The sequence below is a fragment of the Schistocerca nitens genome, chromosome 1, assembly GCF_023898315.1.
Source record: "Schistocerca nitens isolate TAMUIC-IGC-003100 chromosome 1, iqSchNite1.1, whole genome shotgun sequence".
NCBI lineage: Eukaryota > Metazoa > Arthropoda > Insecta > Orthoptera > Acrididae > Schistocerca > Schistocerca nitens.
This window is the reverse complement of record NC_064614.1, coordinates 789,338,779-789,366,037: the sequence shown is the minus strand read 5'-3', so window position 1 is coordinate 789,366,037 and position 27,259 is coordinate 789,338,779. Positions and strand designations below refer to the sequence as shown.

General features: G+C 40.7%; 1 protein-coding gene across 1 annotated transcript in view; it reads left to right on the top strand.

The window, feature by feature from the left end:
• The window catches only part of LOC126262144 (protein BANP-like), a 215,570-nt gene that overhangs the window by 176,179 nt on the left and 12,132 nt on the right, over positions 1-27,259 (top strand). Inside the window, exon 7 of the mRNA XM_049958597.1 lies at positions 5,224-5,337. Within this exon, the coding sequence (XP_049814554.1) occupies positions 5,224-5,337 (114 nt within the window). The remainder of the gene's footprint in view (positions 1-5,223; positions 5,338-27,259) is intronic.

The following is a 27,259-nucleotide window of genomic DNA, read 5'->3' as shown; positions in this document are numbered from 1 at the left end:
CCCTGGCACATATTGTTGCAGGCCATGTTTCAAATAGTGTATCAACAATGTAAAACAGTCGTATCACACCAAAACCTTAAAGTACTACTCCTTATTCTTCACATGTAAGTCCAAGACTTGCTAGATGCAATTAGTTTAATATATTTGCTGTCTGTCTTAGGTAATCCACTTTTCCTATGAATTCTCCCCTCTGAAACTATTTACATTTATATAAGCAACCTCTCCTTATTTCCAGAATTTCACTTTTTCACACATACTCCACAAGCCACCATAAGGTGCTGTTAGTCATTTCCTTCCCTTTACACTCACAAATGGAGTGAGACGACCCCTGATTTCTCTTATTTTGTCTTTGCAATTCTAACACTGATGGGGGCAGCAGGATTGTTCTGCAGTCAGCCACAAATGCTGGTTCTTTAAACTTTTTCAACAGTGTTTTGTGAACAGAACATGATCTTCCCCTCACCCCTCTCCCCCACCCCCCGGTATTCCCATTTGAGCTTGTGGAGCATTTCTGTAACACTCCATTTTGATCAAACCTACCAGTAACAAATCTAGCAATATGACTCTTAATTGCTTTGGTGTATTCATATAATCCAACCTTGCAGGATTCCAAAAATTCGAGCGGTACTCAAAAATGGTTGGCACAAGTGTTCTGTATGCTGTCTCCTTTGTAGATGAGCTACACTTTCCTAAAATTCTCTCAATAAACTGAAGTTGACCATTTGCTTTCCACAATTGACATTAACCTTGACCTTGTGTGCTTATTCCATTTCATGTCACTTTTCAGTGTTATGCCTTGATATGTAATCAGTGTGTCTGTGTCGATCAGCACCTCCACTAATACTATATTTGAATACAACAGGATTATTTTTTCTAGCAATCTTAATGCGCTTACATTTTCACACATTTACAACAAGCAGCCATTCATCACACCAATCAGAAATTCTGTCCAAGTCACCTTGTATCCTTCCACGTCACTCGAAGAGGATGTTTTCATGTACATTACATCATCTGCAGCAAACTATTTTATGTTGCTGCTTGTTCTGGCCGTGAGTTTGTTTATGTATACAGAGAACAAGAGTAATCCTATCAAACTTTCCTGCGGTACTCCTGACAATGCCAGGTGAAAGTCTTTCAGCTACTCACATATCTGAGAACTTGTCCCATAAGCTTGAACCTTTGGTAACTGTCTTAGTGTGACACTGTGTGTGACAGTTTCTGGAAATCTAAGAATATGGAATCCCAGTGTCACTCTTCATCCATGCTCATAGTATATCGTGTCAGAAAAGGTCAAGTTGAGTTTCACATGAGTGATGCCTTTTAAATATGTGTTGGTTTATGGAAGTAAGCTTTTCTCCTTCAAGAAAACTTACTACGTTCTTCTTAGAATATTGTCAAGAGTTTTCGGAAAAGGCTTTTGGTTTGTAATGTTGCAGGTCTATTCTTTTACCCATCTTATTGACAGGATTCACCTCCAGCTTTTCATTCACTTGAGACATTCTGCTGGGTGAGAGGTTCATGATAAATGCAAGCTAAGTATGGTCCAGCGTCGAGGCATACTCTCAGTAAGACCCAGTTGAGATTCCATCCATTCATGGTGACTAGTTTTTGACTCTTTCAGCTAATTTTCTGTACCATAGGTGTCTATTTTTATGTCCTCCAGTGGGAGTTTATGCATCAATCAAATGGTTGTATGTCCGTATGATCCTTCTGCATGAATGATTTTTTAAAATGTGAAATTTAAAACTTGAACTTATTTTTTGATTTCTTTTGTTGTCAAATTAAATAGATTTACATTATAGGTACCACATATAGACCCTTATCTGTTGTAATACTAGAAAATAATTTATGATTGTTCAACCTCGTTCTCTCTTTAGATGGAAACCTTTACCCTAGTGCTCAAATTACTTTTACATGTAAGCTATTGTATGCCGAAAATTTTGAAAATACAGCCAATTTTTCCCTTTACAGAAATTACCATTGTCATAGAGAGAATATTTAAATTGATCAGGATACGACAAATTACTCGAGCTTGTTTCATAACCAACTAATTAATCATAAACTGACAGACACCTCTAATAACACTTTTGGTTCAGTCGTTACAACACGTGTAAAATAACGTTATTTGATTTATACTGTTTAAAGCAAATTCATACTAATCGCTTCCCTCTTTTTTATGTTGGGCATAGTTGCATCATGTTGTAAGTGATTAATTAGTCATGCCAAGAAAACCTGAGAGATTACAGTAACATCAGTTTATTAGCCACTTGACCAATCGTTTTTCTGAATTCAGATAATTAGACGATTATAATTATTTTTCATTGTATATTTTTTACTTTTCCTGAATATACAAGTTTGTACACATAGTAAACAGATAAAATTAATCCAGTATGTTATACAAGCAGAAATCATCCCACACAGTTCAGTTGTGTGTCATACTCCATAGAGCATTTGTTGACATGAAGTGCAACTTTACATCTGCTTCATTCAAGGCAGGATCCTTCTTGTTGGCCTCAGTCATTGTAGAGCTTATATCTACTAGAGAGAGCCTTTTTTCTCTCAGTGGGACCGATGCTATTTTCGCTAGAAGGTGTCCCTTGTTCCTGCCTTGAACTTAGTGGATTTTGTACTTTGCTTAGGTGTCCATAAAGTGGACCATTCATTTTATAATTGTGAGTTACACACTAAACTAAATGGGGCTACTGTGGTTTAATTAAAAAAAGAAATACACTCCTGGAAATTGAAATAAGAACACCGTGAATTCATTGTCCCAGGAAGGGGAAACTTTATTGACACATTCCTGGGGTCAGATACATTACATGATCACACTGACAGAACCACAGGCACATAGACACAGGCAACAGAGCATGCACAATGTCGGCACTAGTACAGTGTATATCCACCTTTCGCAGCAATGCAGGCTGCTATTCTCCCATGGAGACGATCGTAGAGATGCTGGATGTAGTCCTGTGGAACGGCTTGCCATGCCATTTCCACCTGGCGCCTCAGTTGGACCAGCGTTCGTGCTGGATGTGCAGACCGCGTGAGACGACGCTTCATCCAGTCCCAAACATGCTCAATGGGGGACAGATCCGGAGATCTTGCTGGCCAGGGTAGTTGACTTACACCTTCTAGAGCACGTTGGGTGGCACGGGATACATGCGGACGTGCATTGTCCTGTTGGAACAGCAAGTTCCCTTGCCAGTCTAGGAATGGTAGAACGATGGGTTCGATGACGGTTTGGATGTACCGTGCACTATTCAGTGTCCCCTCGACAATCACCAGTGGTGTACGGCCAGTGTAGGAGATCGCTCCCCACACCATGATGCCGGGTGTTGGCCCTGTGTGCCTCGGTCGTATGCAGTCCTGATTGTGGCGCTCACCTGCACGGCGCCAAACACGCATACGACCATCATTGGCACCAAGGCAGAAGCGACTCTCATCGCTGAAGACGACACGTCTCCATTCGTCCCTCCATTCACGCCTGTCGCGACACCACTGGAGGCGGGCTGCACGATGTTGGGGCGTGAGCGGAAGACGGCCTAACGGTGTGCGGGACCGTAGCCCAGCTTCATGGAGACGGTTGCGAATGGTCCTCGCCGATACCCCAGGAGCAACAGTGTCCCTAATTTGCTGGGAAGTGGCGGTGCGGTCCCCTACGGCACTGCGTAGGATCCTACGGTCTTGGCGTGCATCCGTGCGTCGCTGCGGTCCGGTCCCAGGTCGACGGGCACGTGCACCTTCCGCCGACTGCTGGCGACAACATCGATGTACTGTGGAGACCTCACGCCCCACGTGTTGAGCAATTCGGCGGTACGTCCACCCGGCCTCCCGCATGCCCACTATACGCCCTCGCTCAAAGTCCGTCAACTGCACATACGGTTCACGTCCACGCTGTCGCGGCATGCTACCAGTGTTAAAGACTGCGATGGAGCTCCGTATGCCACGGCAAACTGGCTGACACTGACGGCGGCGGTGCACAAATGCTACGCAGCTAGCGCCATTCGATGGCCAACACGGCGGTTCCTGGTGTGTCCGCTGTGCCGTGCATGTGATCATTGCTTGTACAGCCCTCTCGCAGTGTCCGGAGCAAGTATGGTGGGTCTGACACACCGGTGTCAATGTGTTCTTTTTTCCATTTCCAGGAGTGTACATTCAGAATCTTCTTTGGAAGAAGTCCAAAGCCAAGTCCAGTCCAAGCCTATGACAAACAGAGTGCATGATGTTAGAACTTGAGCCAAACTGTCTGCACACTTGCTTGCACTTCACAGATTGCATCACAACTCTTACTCAGGCTGGCCCAGGGCCACCTTATAACCCAGATTTTGATGTGGGCCTGTCAGAGGATGCTCTCGATGACCAGTGCCCTCTGGGCAGTAGCGCTACTGTGGTCGACAGTAATGTTGTGTCAGGTATTTTCTCTTGGTAGTGACATTTGGTGCCGCCTCTACAATCTGCTGACAAAGAAAACTGACAAGGAAGTGTGATGTAGCTTGTGCAGACTGCTGGAGACAAGACAAAGCTGTCCAAGGCTTGTCAGTCCTTAGCACATTTCTTCTGCTGGTAACTTGATTTTCACTTATTTACATTGATAATTTGTAAAGAAAATAGCTACCTATAACTGTAACAACAGAGTCCTGTTTACAGTAAACTACTACTTGTCATGCAGCTATGCAATGAACACCGTTAATTGCCATTTACCTAATGGAAATATTTAATATTTGAGTATAGATAATCAGGTATTTTGTGGATGTGGCTAATGACGCATGTTTTTAATTTCCTTTTGAATTGGAAGGGATTCCCATTTTCATACTTTGGTCTACATGGGAGCTTGATTAATATCTTTGCACCAGAGTACACTACTTTGAACTCTAGACCAGGAGGCAAAGTCCACATGAAAATTACTTTTGTGTGTTGTAATGTGATAGGAAGGGGGAAATTCTCTTATTTATGGCAGAATTTCAGTAAAATCGGGATTTGCATCTATTTAGACAAGTCTGAAAATTTTCCTCTGTCTCATCATAAACATAATTGCTGTGGATGCACAAGATTAACAGTTAACCATGAGAAGCAGACAGGCAGCTTTTGTTAACATAGCCTTTGTTAACAGATCTTTGATGAAAATGGTTAATTGTTTTTCTGTATAGTTTTAAGCTGTGTGAGGGCAATGAGAAAATAGCATTTCAGTGGCTCTTTTTGTAATCTTGGTAATAAAATTTACAGTTAATCCATACACCAGAGGGAGATATTAAGGTGTTGCACGCTACTCCAGAGCAACTCGCCAGACTCCAAGAAATGCGCCATGTTCAAGTTTTCAGTGAAAGTTTGGTAGTACCTGTAAGTATATCTCCATGTTGCTTCATAGTCTTTGTTGTATATACACACACTATTAACAAAAGAAAATAATACATAATATAATTTCATAAGTTATATGTTGTTGTGTTAGAATAACAACTGTGTTGTAAAACATTTATATTTGCTGCTGCTTTGGTTGGTTACTATCTACATCTATACTCAGCAAGCTCTCATAGTAAATATCATCAAAGGTACTTCCATATTACTTAGGAGAACCGACTTATGTATATGTTACTAACAACAGCACATAATATAGGTTTTATGTAATATGGGATTGCTACAGTGTTTTTATGCAGTCGTGCAAGCAGGCACAGTAATGTAATAACCACCACCACCACCACCACCACCCTTTTTTCCCTATAATAGTCTAGGAATTATCTAATGAATTTCAGTAAGTATATGTTTACAATATATCTGATAAGTTTTGTGTAAAATTGTGAATGAAAATACATTCAGAACGTGTGACTTCTCCAAATCCTTCAGGACCATTTCACTTAGTATCTATGAAAATAACCAAGAGATTTAGCTCTTTTGTATGTATGTACGTATGTATGTATTTTTCTTTTTCTGACATGTTACACATTCTCGAGAATCTCCTCACTGTGGAACAACAGAATGAACAATGTATTCACTGCAATCTAGAATTGCCTAGGAAAAAAGAAAAGTTTTTTTCCTTCAATTACAAAAAGCTATTACATAATGTGAATGAAGTAGTTGTCATTTGTGTTTTCAATAAAAAATGCAAGATTAATGGCTTTTGTTTTGAGCTGCATGCAGAAATTGTTTATGAGTAATTAGAGAATAATATACATGCCATAACCTCAGTTCATTCAATTAATACATGTTGTCATGTATGGAGACCAGTACTTCACCAGCAAGTGATTTTTTTTCTTTAATATGAATGTTTCCTGTTAATTGTGAAGTCCTTTGAGACGGAAATCTCACTTGGATTGGAGAGAATGGGGGAGGAAGTCACAAAAGTCATTTCTGAAAATTATTGTCTTGAAATTAACCTTAATCTATTTAGAGAAAGCTTGGAGAACTGAGATCTGAATGGCCAGATAGTGATTTGAACACCATTACTCCGAAATATGCATCCAGTATTTTTGATCATCATCATCATCATCATCTTGGACAGTTTCCAGCCACTGGCTGGGTCTGTCGGGAACACAAGCCTCTCCATCGTGTTCTGTCTTTCCACCATTCCCCCTCTTCCACCTTCGTCCAGTTCTCTCCTCTTCTCGTCACACATTCCTTCACTTCCTTCACCCATCTATCTCTTGGTCTTCCTCTGGGCCTCTTCCCCTCCAGTTGCAGATCAAACATCCTCTTTGGAATTCTTCCCTCATCCATTCTCTTCATGTGTCCATACCACTGCAGTCTTGATTTTTCTATCCTGTCCTGTACTGGTTCCTCCTTTAGTCTTTCCCTCACATACACATTTCGCAATCTGTCTCGTCTTGTTACACTCAACCTGCTCCTCTGGAACTTCATTTCACTAGCCTGTATTCTACTTTTGTCGCTTTTGTGCATTACCCATGTCTCACTTCCGTATGTCAATATGGGGACAAAGTAGGTTCGGTATATAATTCCCTTGGATTTCTGTGGCACCTCCTTGCTCCAAATAAGCCCCCTAATGCATTTGTAGAACTGCCCTGCTTTTCTGCACCTTTCATTTATTTCCATTGCGTTTCCCCCCTTACTTTCAATCATGCTTCCCAGGTACTTGAAGTTCTCTACCACTTGTAGTTTTTCCCCTCCACAAGTTATATCCACATTTGGCCTATTCTTCTTCCTTGTTGTGACAATTATTTCACTTTTCTTTGCAGAGAAATGCATTCCATAGCGTGCTGCCGTTGCCTCCCATACATCTAACTGCTCTTGCACCTCCTTCTCGCAATTTCCCCATAACATCAGGTCATCGGCAAAAAGCACTGCTTTCATTTTATGATCTCCAATTGCATCTGATACTTGCTGTAGGGTTTCATCCATAACAATAATAAACAATAAAGGCGAAAGTGCACTTCCCTGTCGCAGCCCATTTTCCAGCTTGAACCATGCAGTACGTTCCCTCCCCACTTTCACACAACTCTCACTTCCCTCATACATTTTTCTGACTTTTCATGTTATCTCTTCATCTATCCCTTTTGCGTTCAGCACATCCCAGAGCTTGTCCCTACAGATACTGTCATACGCCTTCTCAATATCTAAAAAGGCCATGATTAAGTCCTTCCCGTACTCATAGTGCCTTTCCTGCAGTTGCCTTACCGCAAATATGAGGTCCGTTGTTGATCTTCCCGGTCTGAAACGGTACTGCTCCTCTTGCAGTCTACTTTCAATACTGCTTCTTATTCTCTTCTCCAGGATCTTTTCATACATTTTTCCACAGTGGCATAGCAGGGTGATTCCTCTGTATTTCTCACATCTCCTTTTATCCCCTTTCTTGAAGATCGGGACTATAATTCCTTTCTTCCAATCCTCAGGAATTCTGTTCTCCTGCCACACCACCCTCAGCACTCTGTATAGCCACTGGGTTCCTACTACTCCTGCTGCTCGTATCATATCCACTGTTACTTCGTCCCAACCTGGTGCCTTGCCCCCTTTCATCCTCTTTATGGCTTCTTCCACTTCATTCCAAGTTAGATCATCAATTTCCCCACTATTATAATCGTCTGCTGCCTTAGGCTCTCCATCGCTGTTAGTTACCCGCTTGGTGGCATTCAACAGATCTTCAAAGTACACCTTCCAAATCTTTTTGAGCTCATGCATTTCCTCCACAACTCTTCCATTATTATCCATGATCCTCAGGCACTCGCTTCTGTCGTTCCTCTTATTTCTTACCATGGTGTAAAGTACTTTTTTGTTCCCTTCACTGTCCTCTTCTTGGTACAGTGGAGACAGGTCCCAAACTTCAGTAGTAGACTATGTACTAGTGGATAGGCAGATGATGAGCAGTCTCACAGATGTTAAGGTCATTCCATCTGAGGCCTTAGACAGTGACCATCGGCTGTTGGTAGCCACCCTGAGAGAGAAAAAAGATAGGAGGGCAACAGATACACAGGAGAAAAGGTTGAAGACATGGATGCTGAAAGAGGATGAACGGAAGACCCAGTACCAGACACTGATCAGGAAGAAGCTGCCAAAGGAAGATCAGAGAACAGTGGAAGAAGAATGGGGAGATTTTAAGAGGGCTCTAGTTGAGGCAGCTGAGACTGTGTGCGGAAGAACTAGCACAAAGAGGAGAAGTAAGGAAACCCCATGGTGGAACAACATATGTAAAGAGGCAGTACTTCGAAAGAACAAAGCCTTCAGAGAATGGTTCCAGACCCAAACAGAGGAAGCTAGGGTAAAATATAAGGAAAGCAAGAAAGCGGCACAGACCATAGTAAGGGCAGAGAAGAAGAAGTGGATGGAAAAATGGACAAGAATGTTAGTATTTTTGATCAATAATGTTAGTTTACATCATCATGTATTGATTTATAGCACTGCTATGATCCTCTTAGCATATAGGGATGAGTGCAATTGCCATATTTGTTGCAATAATTTCTCTTCCAACATCCAATAATTTGATTTTTTTATATTACTGATTTCATATGTGTTAAATGGTCATCTTCAGATCTGAAACCAGTAATAGAAAAATGTAATTGCTGTATCCTGCTGCTAGGGCGTGCGAGTGCTCTGAGTGTAATGTTGCTGTGTGTACATACTTAAATTGACCACTAACTGTATCAGCATGGACCGGCCACTAGAGAATGTATGTAGGAAGTGTGTACATGGCACAGCCTCCACTGCACCAACTGCTGGCAGCTCGGGTCTGTATACATCCGGAGCATCGGTGACTCACTCACATTATGTTCTTTTAGTTTGTACCGCTCACAACATTTAGTCTGTGTATTGCTTATATTGCATCTTCTGTGTGATTCTTTTGACTTGGTACATCTGGAGTCACGATTGGCTTATTTCCATTATTGTTCAGAGGTTTGTGAATAAAGCATATTTGTGCTACTCAGATCGGTTTCATGTGTTAGTTGATTACTAGATGATTGGCGACAAGTTTCGAATAGTTCCCACGTGTGCAGTCTTTAGGTACGGTTTTATCAGGTTTATCATTATGGATGCTCGGCCTGATTGAACAGCTTACTTTGGCACTGACGACTTTGTTGGCTTCCATTAACATAAAGGGTACCATTCCATCAGTCTATCCACCCATTTTTCCTCTGTATGATGATTCAGCCGAGGATTGGGAAGCTTACAAAAAAGGACTCAGACTGTATGTTTTGGCTTTCGGTGGTACAGACTCAAATTGTGCATATCCTTATTCCTTTCGTGGATTTCACCAAAGGTGAAGGAGTCCACTACACGCAACAAGCGGCTACACGGGTAGCAGGGGTTGTGTGGCGTGGGCTGGGCGGTTTTTTAGGTTAGATGGCCTTGGGCAAGTACAGAAAGGGCAACAGCCTCAACGGGTGTGGGGCAAAGTCAGGACATGCAGGGACCAAGCAGCAATCGGTATTGTAATTGTCAACTGTCGAAGCTGCGTTGGTAAAGTACCGGAACTTCAAGCGCTGATAGAAAGCACTGAAGCTGAAATCGTTATAGGTACAGAAAGCTGGCTGAAGCCAGAGATAAATTCTGCCGAAATTTTTACAAAGGTACAGACGGTGTTTAGAAAGGATAGATTGCATGCAACTGGTGGTGGAGTGTTCGTCGCTGTTAGTAGTAGTTTATCCTGTAGTGAAGTAGAAGTGGATAGTTCCTGTGAATTATTATGGGCGGAGGTTACACTCAACAACCGAGCTAGGTTAATAATTGGCTCCGTTTACCGACCTCCCGACTCAGCAGCATTAGTGGCAGAACAACTGAGAGAAAATTTGGAATACATTTCACATAAATTTTCTCAGCATGTTATAGTCTTAGGTGGAGATTTCAATTTACCAGATATAGACTGGGACACTCAGATGTTTATCGAGTGACATTATACTGAGTGCACTATCCGAAAATTACCTCGAGCAATTAAACAGAGAACCGACTCGTGGAGGTAACATCTTGGACCTACTGATAACAAACAGACCCAAACTTTTTTGACTCTGTATGTGCAGAACAGGGAATCAGTGATCATAAGGCCGTTGCAGCATCCCTGAATATGGAAGTTAATAGGAATATAAAAAAAGGAAGGAAGGTTTATCTGTTTAGCAAGAGTAATAGAAGGCAGATTTCAGACTACCTAACAGATCAAAACGAAAATTTCTGTTCCGACACTGACAATGTTGAGTGTTTATGGAAAAAGTTCAAGGCAATCGTAAAATGCGTTTTAGACAGGTACGTGCCGAGTAAAACTGTGAGGGATGGGAAAAACCCACCGTGGTACAACAACAAAGTTAGGAAACTACTGCGAAAGCAAAGAGAGCTTCACTCCAAGTTTAAACGCAGCCAAAACCTCTCAGACAAACAGAAGCTAAACGATGTCAAAGTTAGCGTAAGGAGGGCTATGCGTGAAGCGTTCAGTGAATTCGAAAGTAAAATTCTATGTACCGACTTAACAGAAAATCCTAGGAAGTTCTGGTGTTACGTTAAATCAGTAAGTGGCTCGAAACAGCATATCCAGACACTCCGGGATGATGATGGCATTGAAACAGAGGATGACACGCGTAAAGCTGAAATACTAAACACCTTTTTCCAAAGCTGTTTCACAGAGGAAGACCGCACTGCAGTTCCTTCTCTAAATCCTCACACAAACGAAAAAATGGCTGACATCGAAATAAGTGTCCAAGGAATAGAAAAGCAACTGGAATCACTCAACAGAGGAAAGTCCACTGGACCTGACGGGATACCAATTCCATTCTACACAGAGTACGCGAAAGAACTTGCCCCCCTTCTAACAGCCGTGTACCGCAAGTCTCTAGAGGAACAGAGGGTTCCAAATGATTGGAAAAGAGCACAGGTAGTCCCAGTCTTCAAGAAGGGTCATCGAGCAGATGCGCAAAACTATAGACCTATATCTCTGACGTCGATCTGTTGTAGAATTTTAGAACATGTTTTTTGCTCGAGTATCATGTCGTTTTTGGAAACCCAGAATCTACTATGTAGGAATCAACATGGATTCCGGAAACAGCGATCGTGTGAGACCCAACTCGCTTTATTTGTTCATGAGACCCAGAAAATATTAGATACAGGCTCCCAGGTAGATGCTATTTTTCTTGACTTCCGGAAGGCGTTCGATACAGTTCCGCACTGTCGCCTGATAAACAAAGTAAGAGCCTACTGAATATCAGACCAGCTGTGTGGCTGGATTGAAGAGTTTTTAGCAAACAGAACACAGCATGTTGTTATCAATGGAGAGACGTCTACAGACGTTAAAGTAACCTCTGGCGTGCCACAGGGGAGTGTTATGGGACCATTGCTTTTCACAATATATATAAATGACCTAGTAGATAGTGTCGGAAGTTCCATGTGGCTTTTCGCTGATGATGCTGTAGTATACAGAGAAGTTGCAGCATTAGAAAATTGTAGCGAAATGCAGGGAGATCTGCAGCGGATAGGCACTTGGTGCAGCGAGTGGCAACTGTCCCTTAACATAGACAAATGTAATGTATTGCAAATACATAGAAAGAAGGATCCTTTATTATATGATAGCGGAACAAACACTGGTAGCAGTTACTTCTGTAAAATATCTGGGAGCATGCGTGCGGAACGATTTGAAGTGGAATGATCATATAAAATTAATTGTTGGTAAGGCGGGTACCAGGTTGAGATTCATTGGGAGAGTGCTTAGAAAATGTAGTCCATCAACAAAGGAGGTGGCTTACAAAACACTCGTTTGACCTATACTTGAGTATTGCTCATCAGTGTGGGATCCGTACCAGATCGGGTTGACGGAGGAGGTAGAGAAGATCCAAAGAAGAGCAGCGCGTTTCGTCACAGGGTTATTTGGTAACCGTGATAGCGTTACGGAGATGTTTAATAAACTCAAGTGGCAGACTCTGCAAGAGAGGCGCTCTACATCGCGGTGTAGCTTGCTCGCCAGGTTTCGAGAGGGTGCGTTTCTGGATGAGGTATCGAATATATTGCTTCCCCCTACTTATACCTCCCGAGGAGATCACGAATGTAAAATTAGAGAGATTAGAGTGCGCACAGAGGCTTTCAGACAGTCGTTCTTCCTGCGAACCATATGCGACTGGAACAGGAAAGGGAGGTAATGACAGTGGCACGTAAAGTGCCCTCCGCCACACACCATTGGGTGGCTTGCGGAGTATAAATGTAGATGTAGATGTAGAATGTGTCAGCTTGCCCCTTTATGAAAACCAGCAGCTCATACTTTTGAAGACGTACTGTTATTGTCCAACTACCATTGCAATTGAACGCATGTTAAGTGCCACGAGTTGAATTCTACTGACACCACAAGAAACCTTGCCAGACATACAGAGCCTTGGCAGCTGCACTTCACGGCTTTAGCTGTAAGTGTCAATTCGTTACTGATGTCCATAATGACTCTTATGCCTCGATGGTGAGCAATGCAACTATTTGTTTAGGTCCAGATAAGGAAATGCACCAGAAGCCTTTACTCTGTGGAAATTCCCTGTTGGCAGAAGTTTTGCAAATAGCGCAATCTTTTTTAAGTTTTTTTGGGTGCCAGGTAATCAAATTAAAGTGTGGAGTGATGCGGCAGTACTGTTACGAGATGCATCTGCTAGGACGACAGCTTGCACGAGGAAGCAGCAGTGGTGGCAGTAAACGTGCGGGCCCAGCAGCTAGCAGACCGAGGCTAGCTCAAGCAGCCGTGACTGCCACATCACCAGTGTCAGCATTCTCTGTTTCCATCTCGTTCTTTATCTTTCATCCAGCAAGAATGCTTGGCATGCTCTAAGTGCTGGGCTACTTGTAATGTATGCCAGAAGCAAATCCACATTGCCTACATGTGTTGTTTGCCGAAGGACGCTCAGGATACGGACATGGACGTAAACTGTGTGACTCCCATGCCTGTGGCTTCTTCCAAGTTGTTTATCAAGTGAAGTGTGTTTTTCCAAGTGCTCAGGCTACAGGTCTACACAGATGCTGCAGTGATATTGTTGAATTTTCAAACCTATGCAAGTTTAGGCTCACGGTATTTGACACCAGTCACATAGAAGCTAGTCAGTTATAACAAACATAAAATTGCGCTGTTGGGACAATTTACAGCATCTGCCTCATATGAGACAGTGGTTTGTTTGATTACATTTTAGGTGGTTGTTGATGTCAGTGTTGAGAACTTGTTTGGGATGGATGCATTTCAGGCATTTGAATTTTCTAACACTGATGCAGTTCACCTAGTGTCTGATCAGGTACTGTTTTCTCAATTGGAAACACTTTGTGAGTAGTGTTTGGACTTGGTTTTTGGAAGCTATAAGGTGTGCTACAAATTTCTCTCTCATATTTCTTTGAAATCAACAACTTAGCCTCACTTCTACCATGTGCTTCCTATACTTGTCACTTGAAAATATCAAGTGAAAGCAGAAATGGACAGACTTCAATCTCTCTGGGTGATGCAACCTGTTATGGCTGGTGAACGGTTGTCTCCGCTGGTTGTAGTTCAGAAGCCGTTGGGGGGAAAAATCACCCCTGTGGCGACTTCAGTACACTGTCGATGTGCAGTCGATCATGGATACATATCTTCTTCCGTGCCAGGAGGAACTGTTGGTGAAAATATTGGGTGGCCAGTAGGTCTCTAAAACTGATTTGTCTGAAGGGTATTTGCAGGTTCCGGTGACGAAGAGTCTCAGCGAGTTCTGGTTTTGAATACTCGTTTTAGTCTCTATTAATATTTGCTCTTTCCTTTTGGAGTGGCTAGTGCCTTGGGTATTTTCCAATGACTTTTAGAGCAATTGACTGTGCCTGTCGCAGGTTGCATTAATTATCTGATGATCTTATTGTCACAGGCTTCTCAATGGCCGAGCACATGAAAAATTTGCGCACTTTGTATTGTGTCTTACAGTCCACAGGCTTACACTATAACCTCATGAAACCTCATTTTTTTCATCCTTCTACTGTTTGTTTGGGATTCGAGGTCTCGTGGGATGAGGTTCACCCTCTTCCAGGCCACATTTCTTATGTTACATCTATTCCTCACCCCTTGTCCACAAAGGAGCTTCAGGATTTCCTAGGGAAGATAGCCTATTACCATAAATTCCTGCAAGAGGTGGCCCCATTTGCCCATCATTTGCATGTCTCGCTATTCAAGAACGTAGCTTTTTACTGGAGGCTAAATTGCGAATGTGCTTTTCAAATGTTGAAATCCAAACTACTCTTGGCCCCTTGTGTAGCTACATTCTCTCTGGACCAGCACTTAATTTTGGTGACTGACACCTCACAGTACAGCCTTGGCACGGTCTTATTGCACTGATATGCCAACGGTTCTGAAGGACATGTTGCTTTCACCTCTAAATCTCTCACTCCGGCTCAGCAGCGTTACTCTCAGGTGGACAGAGATGTTCTATGCTCTCCAGAAATTTCATGTTCTCATGTGTGGCTCCAAGTTTCAAGCCAATAGGCTTGTGGAATGCCACTTTGATCAATTGTATCCCTGCTCACTGCCAGAAGCTACCAGTTCACAGGTGTGGCCCCTGTCGCCGGCAGCCCACCCCACCACCCTCGCTCGTGCCCGCCATTGCCTGCTGTGGAGGCATCCCCGTCCCAGTGGCTGTCTCCTCCGTGTGTGACGCCCTGGGGTTCCAGCTTCCTGGTGCCAGGTGCTCGTCTATTCCGGCCTCGGGTCCATTGCCACATCTGACTGTTCCATTCGGGCCACCTCCACCACCCCCGTCACCATCATCACCTCAGCCATCGTTGCGAGTTAGCCCAGCCCCGTCTCCTCTGCACTGGGTCGTGCCTGCTGATGAGGATGCAGAGATGGTGTCGATGTTGGTGATGGCACCCTCCTCCCCGGTGCTGTCGTCACACACTGCACGGTCCCACTGCCCTCGGGTGTGCCCCCGTCTCTGCACATTCGGTCCTATGCTAGGTGTCAGTCTGGCTCATCATTCCAGCCTTGCTGTCAGCCTCAGCTACTGCCGCTCTGGATCCGATGGATGTATCTCTTGTCGAACCGTCAGCATCCCCTCCATTGTCCTTGCGCCCCCTTCTCGCGAGGAAGAAATTTTCTATATCCTGCTACTAGCGCGTGTGAGTGAGAGTGTACTGAGCGTAATGTCGCCACACGTGTGTACTTAAATCAACTGCCAACTGTGTCAGTGCGGGCCAGCCACTAGTGGCCACCTGTAGGAAGCGTGCACATGGCACGGTCTCTGCTGCACCCTCTACCGGCACCTTGCACCCTTGTACATGCGGAGCAGTGCTGACACACTGTCACTATGTTCTTTTAGTTTGTGCAGTCACATCATTTGGTCTGTGTATTACTTACTTTGCACCTTCTGTATGATTCTTTTGTCTTGTTACTTGTGGGTCACCAGAGGCTTATTTGCATTATTTTGCAGAAGTTTAGGAATGAAGTCATATTTGTTACTTGGTTTGGTTTTATGAATTACTCGGTTACTACAATAACTATGTACTGTCACAGCATATTACTCAGTGATTCCATTCATTCACTCACCGTGTTCTGTAGAGTCCATCAAAAAAGTGAACTTTTCGATGTGGAATAAATCGAGGTATATATTAAGTTTCTGTGATTTCTTGTCTTTTTTTACCGTGCATACTGTGTTATGAATAAACTTACACTGTACCATTTAATTCTATTCCTGCTTATACCATCCAAATTTAATCAAGTAAATTAGAAACAGAGCTGCTACTTGGGAAAAGGCTGCTGCCTCCTCACTGATACTCGATAACTGTTTTTTAATCTAAGCCATTGCTGTCAGTGTTTCTTCCGTGACAGCTGATATGTTTTGTCTGGTGACAAGGCACTTGGCTACCTTAAGAGAGCGGACTTAGCCTCAGGCAGCGTGGTCCCTCTAGTTTTACTAGGGACCGCGCCCGGTATTGCTCCACGACCGGAAGTTGATAAGTGGGCTGCAGCTGGCCGAGCGGCCTTTGCTCGGAGGAGGGGGAACTGATAAACGTCGCACTTCTGGCCTGCCGGGAGTGCTCCGTGCCACAGCACGCTGCGTCATTTGCTCTGCGGCTGTCGACGCATGCGGATGATTTGCTTTTGTGTCTCACTGGGTGTTGGCGTGCAACGTTCACTTGTGTTAATGTACCAGTGCAATGCCTGTGTGACTTTCGTAAAATGAAGAACAACTCTCTTCATTCACAGTATTGATTTTATTTCAAAGTACAATACATTTTGACTCCTGGACTTTGTTCTGACTCGTGTTTACAAAATGTGGTGTAGAATGAAAAGTGTACATATGTACATAAATATGTATAGTCATACTGTACTTCAAAACCATGTATCCACAACTGGAAATAGACCAGAATTAACCTAAATCTGGAATAAAAAACTTATGTAGACTGTCAGAGCACCTGAAGATGAGTCCGCAGGGCTTGAAATGCATCATGTGTTGAAGTAAAATCACTATAGTGACCGAAGGTGATTATTCTTTATTTTATGAACTACTGCTTATCTGCTACTTATAGGTTTATACTTGCTTGATTACAATATTATTTTTCAAAGAAAATATTTACCTATGTCTGTAAACATAAATCCTCAGGACTGGTAGGTCCATGTCATCCTGTGTTCTGAATGACTTACCTTTCCTTTTTAATCTTTCCCAACCTATCCTTCTTACCTCTCCAAGGAAGGGACTAATAGCTGTGAAAACTAGATTAGTTTCATGTACTTCCGTGTGTGTGTGTGTGTGTGTGTGTGTGTGTGTGTGTGTGTGTGTGTGTGTGTGTGTGTGTGTGTGTATCAGCAGTATGAAAAATATCATTTTCTGAAGATGATTTATGACCAGTAGTTCATCATTGGAGGCAACACACACTGATTTGTACTGAGACAGGTAGAGCTGTAGTTCATATAATTCTTTATGGTGTATAATGGGCATTGTGTGTGTGTGTAATCCTGTTTTTCCCCTTCTACTAAGAGTATAGAAGGTGCTTTTGATTTTGTAAATAGTATTCAGCCTTTCTGTAAGAAATGTGTGAATTGTTAGACGTACATGCGAATGTGTTAAATCTCGCAGACTATCTTAGCTGTGGCCATAGTGTTACACTTGGAACACTATATAAGGGAAAAGTTTATCACCAAGTAGCTACCAAAATTTACTGCATTTTCAGTGTGACAATCATTTTTGAACAACATTGAATGTTAACAAATTTCGCTTTGTCAAAAATTCTTTTCTTGCTGTTGCCAGTCTGCAGTTTATATCTACATCTGTACATTTACTTCTCAAGCCACTGCATGGTGTATGGTGGAGCGTACCTGTTAAACTTGCAAATGGAACAAAGGAAAAATAACACTCTGTATGCCTTTGTATGACCTGTAATTTCTCTTATCGTCATGGTTCTTACACGAAATGTATCTCATTGGCAGTAGAATCATTCTACAGTCAGCGTCCAATGCTGGTTCTCTAAATTTTCTCAACAGTGCTTTGTGAAAAGAATGTTATCTTCACTCCAGGGATTCTCACTTAAGTTCACAGAACATTTCCATAATACTTGTGTACTGATTGAATGTACCAGTAACAAATCTAGCAGCACACCTCTGAATTGCTTCAATATTTTTTTTATAATCTGACCTGGTGGGGATCCTACACACGCAATCAGTAATCAAGAATGTGTCCCTCTAATGTTCTGTGCATCCTCTCATTTATAGATAAGTTACACTTCCCTAATATTCTCCCAATAAACTAAAGTTGACCATTTGCTTTCCCTACAACCAACTTTATATGCTTGTTCCATTTCATATTGCTTTGCAGTGTTACACTAGATACATTTTTCAACATATTTAGACCAAGCTGCCATCTATCTTGTATCCTCCTACAGTCATGTAACGGTGACCCTTCCCTGTACACCACAATCTCATCAGAAAACAGTTGCAAATTGCGGCTCACTCTGTCCTTCACATCATTTGGATATAGAGAGAATAAGAGCAGTCTTGTCACAATACCCTGGAGCACTCCTGATGATACCCTTGCCTATGATGATAACATCCTGTGTTCTATTACTTAAGAATTCTTAGAGACATTCACATATCAGGGAATCTAATCTGTATTTGGATCTTCGTTAACATTCTGCAGTGGGGCTCTTCATCAAACACTTTCCAGGGATTTAAGTATACCATATATTTTGGTTGATAAGACGATAGTTTAAGCATAAAACAAGGCACCCAAAATTGGGGTCATCTTATAGGACAGATATAAAACATAGATTGAAAATTATATAAATTAGAACCATTATGAAATAAATCACTTACCAATGCATTTAAAACATTGCAAAATCCTTACAAGAATCATCTAAGGAAAGCAGCTCCTCAAGTACATCATCACATTTGTTGTTGAGAAGCTCATCATATGGGTCCCATTCTGCACTTTGTGAATAGATTTCCACTTTGTCGTCAGTATCCCATAACAAATCATCCTATGTGTCATCGATAGCATTGGAAATCCCATACTTCTTAAAGGATTTTATCTTCACTTTTCCCATGATTTGATCACGAAATCACAAAAAACATCAAGTGATGCAGTCTGATAGCTCCACATTCTGTCTACAAATTTTTACCACTCCTCATCCAAGTGTTCCATTGGTCACACATGTGGTCTTTGAATGGTTTATTCAGAGAGACATCTAAAGGTTGTAGCACTGAAGTCAAACCAGCTGGTATAACAGTAATCTTAGTATTGCTTCATACTATGTGATTTCGTTATTTTTCAGTTATGTGACTGCAAAGCATATCCCACATCAATGAACTTGATTGATTTCAGAGAGAACCTGGTCGCCTCACCACACATTTTCCATCCACAAGTCTTGTCCATCCACCTCTCTTCGTGAAAATGTACAAAAACAGGTGGTAGAAATTTTATTTGAGGAATGATTTTCCACTTGAAAATGACCATAGGTTGTAACTTTGTTCTGTCTGCCATGCATGTTGTAACTACTGTAAACCTGGTCTTTTCATGGCCTATACTTTTGACTTGAACAGTTTTTATGCCTTTCGTTTCCACAGTTCCATTGTTCATCATTTCGAAGTTCATCACTGTTTTATCTGTATTTCCAATGGAGGATAGTGGAAAATTGTATCTTTGCCTCATATGAATAACAAACTAGTGAAAACTTGTAATTTTATGGTAATGATCTTTCAGTAATTTCTGTGAAATTTTTGTTTTCTGCCATATTACCTCATTTTTTCTGTTCATCAAATGATTACACCAACCTACTGTTGCTTTAAATACTGTGCCATGCTCTGGACTGGCTTGTGCCCACTTCAGTGCATAAGCCCCACTCATATTTCTTGTAACAACATAACAATTCTGCCTCTGTTCTTGTACCCATTCTGCAATGCAATTTTTTTAATCTGGCCAGCAAGCTGCTATTCCTATCCTCATAGAACACTTTCTCATTGGCATTTCTTTAATAGCATCTTCATTCTTTTGCCAATTCTTATCGTATTCTTTGTTATATTGAAAGCTCCTGCTGTAGCACGGTTCTTTGGCCTGTTTTATGACCTTTAAATTCAATCTTGCTTTGTATTTCCTTCTTTTTGTTGGTTCCATCATTAGTCACACATTTAACAAATTTTACGACGATTATACTTACGGAACAAACTGTTTGAACACTCAACAGAACCTACAATAACACTCGTTAGCTGTACACTCGTTACTCGGCACATGCTTCTACAGGCAAAACTGTAATGATGCTGGAGGAGGATTTGCTTTATGATGTGTGCAACTGTACCAATTGTTTAGTAGTACAGAGTGAGTAAGCCTGCAAAACTGAATAGTCAATACAATTCTTTCATAAATACTCAGGGTCATTACTTGAATCAGTGCGCATATTATTATCCAGATGATCACCATTCTAAACTATATTTACAGGTTTTTGATAGTTGGGGATTGTCTTATGGGGCAAGCTTACAGTAAAATCATATATCTTTGATGAAAATTTATACTTTGTCTTATCTGTAGTTCATCTTATCTGCTGAAGTACATAGTGTGTAATCTTCCTGTTGCCCTCCGTCCCTGGTTCACAGGATATCATGTGGGAATAGGGCAAGCTGAGTTTCACATGGATGATGCTTTTTAATGAGACAGAAGCTTTTCCACCTCAAACATATGTATTATATTCTCTGCTTTGGTCATCATCAGTTATGTTGCTGCCCAAATAGTGAAACTCATCTACTGCTTTTAGTGCCTCATTTCCTAATTAAATTCCCTTTGCTTTGCATGATTTACTTAGACTACTTTCATTACCCTTGTTTTACTTTTGTTGGTGTTCATCTTATATCCTCCTTTCAAGACATACAGCAAGAGCAAGTGTCTTCCCTAAAGAAGCTTGGACTGAAACATTTTTGAAGTGGCTTCAAAGGATGGAAAAACTTACAGGAGTTCATGGAGTGTACTTCAAAAAGTTGTAACAGATATATATTGTAAATAATTTTTTCTGAGTTTCTGCTAAAAACGTTTGGCATAATCCTCCTCTAGCTCATCTATATGTTCTGCTTACCTTTCAACTTTACATTCTTTGGTCAATACTGATTTGCCTTTTGAACTCCTGATATTCCCACAGCTGCTTCTTTTTTGTCAAAGATCTCTATGGGGAAAAAAAGACAAGCATTCCACTTGGGACCTTTGGAAGGTACCTTAACTTATTTGTTTTAGTTATAAATATTTGCAATGTATTATTGTTTTTCTGACATGTTCTACATCCTGGAGGACCTCCTCACTACGGATCAATTGGAATGAAAGCAAATCTAATCTAATCTATTTATTCATAATTTGTCTTTCACCTAGTTATGCAAGCATCTATAGTCTTGTAGTATTCGTCCTGTAGCTATTCCTACTTAGCCATTTTGCACAGTCTGTCAATCTCAATTTCTAAACATCTGTATTCCCTTTTGCTTCCCTCATTTCTTGCATTTGTTAATTTCCCCTTTCATCAGCTTAATATATCAGGTATTATCTAAATATTTCTACATGGCATTGACTTAATGTCTATTTGATGCTCCGCTGCCGTCATTACTTCATCTCTCAAAGGTACTTGTTTGTCTTCTGTGGTATTTCGTTCTCCTGTTTCTGTCAGGCATTGCCTGCATTCACTTTAAAGTTCTCAGCCACCTCTGGTTCTTTGAACTTGCCCTGGTCCCATCTCCTTAATTTCCTAACTTTTTTCAGTTCCTTCAGTTTTAATCTACAGTTCATAATCAATTAATTGTGTGTCCCTGGAAATGTCTTGCAGTTTACAGTTTTGTTCCAAAATCTGTGTCTTATCCTTATATCATCAATTTGAAACTTTTCAGTGTCTCCAGGTCATTTCCACACACAACCTTCTTTCATGATTTTCAAGCTGTTTGCAATGAAAAAATTATATTCTGCACAAAATTCTTACAGGTGGTTTCACTTTCATTCTTTTTCACCAGTCCTTGTTCTCCTATTATTTTTCCTTCTCTTCCTTTTCTTACTACCTACTACTGAATCCCAGTTTCCCATCACTATTAAATTTTCAGCTTCCTTAACTGTCTGGATAATTTCTTTTCACAGATCATAGGCCTATGTTTTTTCAATCTATTTTGGATTTGGAACTTCGCAGAGGGAATAATGATTTCTCAACCAGTGTTTATAGACAAATTGTCCATTGCCTATTAACATAATTCATTGTCTTGAATCTGCAGGGCTAGTGGTCTTAAAAATTTAAGCTGTTGTGGTCAGCGTTAGCATCTTGTCCACCTTGGCAATGATAATCCCTTCACTATATTGTTCATTTCGGAAAGAACAAGTAATAAAATGTTTACAATTTAACAAGATATTAGATCAATGTCTACCCACCATTAACCTTGAAAGACAAGCATGTTCATCATGCTGTATGCTATTGCAAGATGACTGCAAAACTGTGTTCATGCCTTCTCCTTGAAATTTAAAATGCTATAGACAAGACTCAACCAGGCACTACTGAACCATCACCTATGATCAATCTAATTGCCCTTTACCAGTGACTCTTTTCACCAATTTTATTAACATTGACTGGAAAGTGTGATGGAAGAGTTTTTTCTTTTAATTTGTTAGTACCAGATAACATTGCATTTGTTGACTGGTCCCAACAGATTCCATGATCCATGGAGAGTTATCATGACAAATGTCTTTAATTTCTTCCGTATCTCTCTCTCTCACTCACTCACACACACACACACACACACACACACACACACAGAGAGAGAGAGAGAGAGAGAGAGAGAGAGAGAGAGATTAAACTTTTAAGCAGTATCTGTTATGTTTTATTACTTGATAAAAGTTATGTACCATGACATCTCATTGTTTCATTGTACATAAAAACAATTTGGAACTTCGCAGAGGGAATAATGATTTCTCAACCAGTGTTTATAGACAAATTGTCCATTGCCTATTAACATAATTCATTGTCTTGAAGGTAACATTTAGCTGCATGAAAATCATTACAGTCCTTATGTATCTTGACATGTAGCTCATAATTACTTGAGTCATGTGCATATCAGGTGTCGTGACTACTTGTTTTGTGTAGGTAATGCATGTATTGTGTAGTGCATGTTTGTGTTGAGGTGGTTGAAGGTGATGATTATGATGAGAGAAAGATTACATTATAAAAATTTAGCCTGCATCTCTTGAACAGCACCAATGAGGTCATCCACATTAATGTCTCCATCAGAGGGAACGGTTCATTCGTCAGTCCTCTGTTGATTGGCTTTATCGTTTTCCTCATTATTGATGCATGCCAGCACATACAGGAACATTGTTGCACATCTACCAACACTCTTCTGCAATGTGCACAGTGGAAGAGGAGGTTATTGTTCTGTTAAACAATGGTTTTACCCGTCAAGGTCATTATTTTCTGCCAGTTTCTGGTGACTAGTAGCACTTCTATTTTCCGGTGACTAGTAGCACTTTAAGAGATGCAGTAACATCATGTCGAACAAATTGTATGTGTCGTTAACACTTAATGATAAGATTAATTTAATCAAGATAAATGAGAAAGACAAACTCTGTGCGCGAAATTATGTTGTGTTTCAAATGCGGTACAACACAAATTTAGGAGACTTTAAGAAAGAAGGATAAGATTTGGGATGAATGGAATGGATGAAAGGGAATGGACCGATATAAAGAAAGGCGAAGAAGACCGGAAATGAAGAAATTAACGAAATAGTGTGAGAAAGGTTCGTAAGTGCACAACTTACCTTTATCTGGACTCTAAAGAGCTTGGAATTACAGAGTTTAAGGCATCCACAGGATGACTGGATAGTTTCAGAGCTAGGCACAACAGTGTATGGAATGAAGTGTGTCGAGAAGCTAAGGATGTGTAGGAAAGTGTAGCAACAGAATGGAAGACAATACTGTCCAACTTAATTGTGAATTACGACCTGAAAGACATGTTCAGTGCCAATGAAATGGGACTGTTCTATCACACACTGCCTTCAAAATCGTGAGCAATTTGAGGTGAAAAGTGCACTGGCAGAAAAATGTCCAAGGAAAGACTCATTGTACTGCGGTGCGGAAACATGTTAGGTGGAATGAAAAAGCCACTGGTGATTGGAAAGGCAGAAAAACATAGACATCAGTAAGCTTCCAGTCACATGGCGTGGATGGTGAGTGGTCTTATGGAAGAATGACTGAGCTCTTTCAATGCCAAAATGAACAAAAGGAATTCGCCAAGTTCTCTTATTCCTAGACAATGCTACCTGCCACCCGAAAGTAACATTATCAAACGTGAAATTGGCTTACACAACCCATGGACCAGGGGGTTATTTACACATTCAAATGTCATTATAGATGATTACTGATGCAATTTCTTATTCTTAGTGTTCAAGAAGCCAAAGATGTGTTTGCTGTTGCATGGTCAGTTGCTGTCCTGGATGCAGTAAATTGGGTTGGCATGGTTGGACTGGCATAGCAGTAAAGGAAATAAAACCCAAAATTGTCACTAAGTGCTTCAAAAAAGCAGGGTTTGGGAGTCGAGAACAAGACGCTTCTATGGCCATCAAAGTTCAAGAAAATGCAACAGCAATTGCTGAAGTAATGAAAAAGTGAAACATTTCATGTAGTGCAGATGATCTCATTCAAAGTGATGATTTTATGTCAGCCCACTCCACTTTCACTTCAGCAACTTAATAGAAATCTGCAACACAGAGGATGATGAAGAAAAAACAAGGGAAGAAGAAAAGGAGGAGAATGATGTCCTTAGAAAAATTAAAAAGTCTGAAGAAACTATTGCATGCATAAACAATATTATGCAATTTGCAGCACACACAAATTCTCCCAACTTGTTGGAACTACTGTATGGTGCAAAAAAATTGCCTTTAAAAAAAATAAAAAATTTGAACAGGGAATTAAAACAAGTTTCCCTCCTTGATACGTGTCAAAAAAAGTGAAATGTAAAGCAAATAAACATGGGAGTGAAGGTACATAAATACAGTATATGAGTAATTAAAAATTTTTACTGTATGTTTGTGCATGATACCTGACAAGTTTTACATAGCCCAGTGAGTTTTGTGCAATCCAGAAACTTGTCCAATTTGGAAAATTATTTTAGTCCCAGGTGATTCCGTTTTGAGCAAGTTTTACTGTATTTATATACATACAAATTTGAGACTGCACAGTCATTGTTCATAGTGAAGAAAAGCAAACGTGCAAAAGACATAAAGAATGAACCAAAATGTCACTGACAAACTTCCAGAGTTGTTAGTATGGTCCAAGGCAAGAAGAAAGTTTGTAATAAACATGGGCTCTAAAAGGCATACCTTTAAGAGCTATGAGCACTTGTTCAGCAAAAGAGACTTGCTTTGCCTTCGTGAAGATGAAGAATTGCTCATAGATCTTAAGCTCTTTGGAGTTCTTGTTTACTGGACTTTTTTTATTGTTTTGGTCCATACTACCACCTCTCAAAGTATGGAAAGCAGAGAGCTTTCAGTAGAAGATATTTGCCTCACAATAGCAAAGATGAACAAGTGCTCATAGCTCTTCAGGTATTTATTTTAGAGCTCATGTTTACTAGGCATTTTTTCCTTGTTTTGTTCTATATCACCATCTCTAAAAGTTTGTCGGAGTTCTGGTCTGCCTTGTATATTGTTCTGTGCTTTTACGTGAAATAAAAGTAAATCCTTCAAAGATTCAGGATGTAAAAGTATCTGCTTGAAAAACATCAAACAATGGGAAGTTCAATCTATTCTTTTCATAATATTGTTATTTGAAAAACATTATAAAGATAACTTGGTTGAAACTGAAAAACAAGTGGTTTCTAAAACATACGATAAAATGATACCAAACCAAATATACTTGCAGGTGCAGAAAATTGTGATTGACTGCAGGTAAACCCTGCTAATGACTTTGAAACTGTTGACATGGTTTTGTGGCTCATTAAATTATAAATGTTTGTATAGTGTATAAAATGTTCACCTTCTCAAATTTCAGTTTATTAATACAGTGTTAGTTACTTCTTGATTGAAGCTGAAAATTTTCTTTATTGCCTACACTGGTAATGAAAATACTGTGTCCACAATGCATTAAACAGTCTACAATTTCCATCACAAATACAGCCAACTCCACATATTAGGTTCAAACATGACCAAATCCATATTTCAATAGAAATTTTCTACTGTACTGTAGAGAACAACATTGGAATTGTTACACAAATATGATTCTGAATTAGCTACAGATCTTTAGAAAATAGTTCAACATAGTATTTGTGTCAAATATATGTAAGGCAGCTTTTCCCCTCTCCTGAACAACCAACACAATGGAGTTGGTCTTGTTTGTAATTAAGCTAGTAATAAATATTTCATTCTAAGGACTGGCCCTTCATTTTTAACCTTCCCCAACCTTTCCTGGTCTCCTTTCCAAGAAAAGGATTAATAGTTCTAAAAGCTAAGATAGAGTTTAGTGCTTTTACAGCAGTATTAAATATTTCACCAGTTAGTTCAGCAAAACCAGCTGGATGACTATGCAAGTGAGCCTTCACAATGCTCTTTATAAAAAGTTAGGAAGATGGGACAAAAATTTATTAGGTGTTTCACATCTGTGCCATCGCCTGATATTAAGCAAATTATGGACCAACCTCATATTTGTAGAAAAGATGCACTCTTGCAGATACACCATACTTGATAATCATATGCCACAAACATCATCCACTGGTTGGTCCTCTCAGTGAAGTAGGATTTCGTCTGTCTGGAGGACTGTCCAATCCAAAGGCAGATTAAGGACTTCATTTTGCCTCTGTGGCTGAAAAGTGTTATGCCATAGCTTCACAGTTGACTATGTAACCACAGCTTGTCATCCATTCCCAGCCACCCCTCCTCCCAGTGATGCATGGTCTTTCGCCTCAATAGCGAGGTCACACAGCAGAATATACTCTCCTGGACAGATGCAGCCAAAGAAGAGAATCATGAATGAGTTAGAATTTTTGTGTGTTACATGTACGATCTCATAAAGTAACTGGATAGATAAAAAAAATCCACTCACTAAATGGTCACACACACACACATACAAGTTTTAACTTACGCAAGCTTTTGGAACCAGTGGCTCCTTCTTCTGGCTGAAGAGTTCAAGGGGAAGGAAGAGAGGTGAACGAAAAGGACTGGAGAGGTTTAGGAGAAGGGGTACAGTTTGTAAAAGTCACATGGATGGTATGAGAAGGAAAGACTGATTGTTGGGGACTACACCGGACAAGATTTGTAAACCTGGGAGCTGAAAGGTGGAAGACAGGGTAATTGTAAGACAGAGATTACTGCCGAAACATCATGCACTAATTAATAATGTGAAAAGCCAAGTGCATTGTAAGTAACAGATGTGGGAGGGGG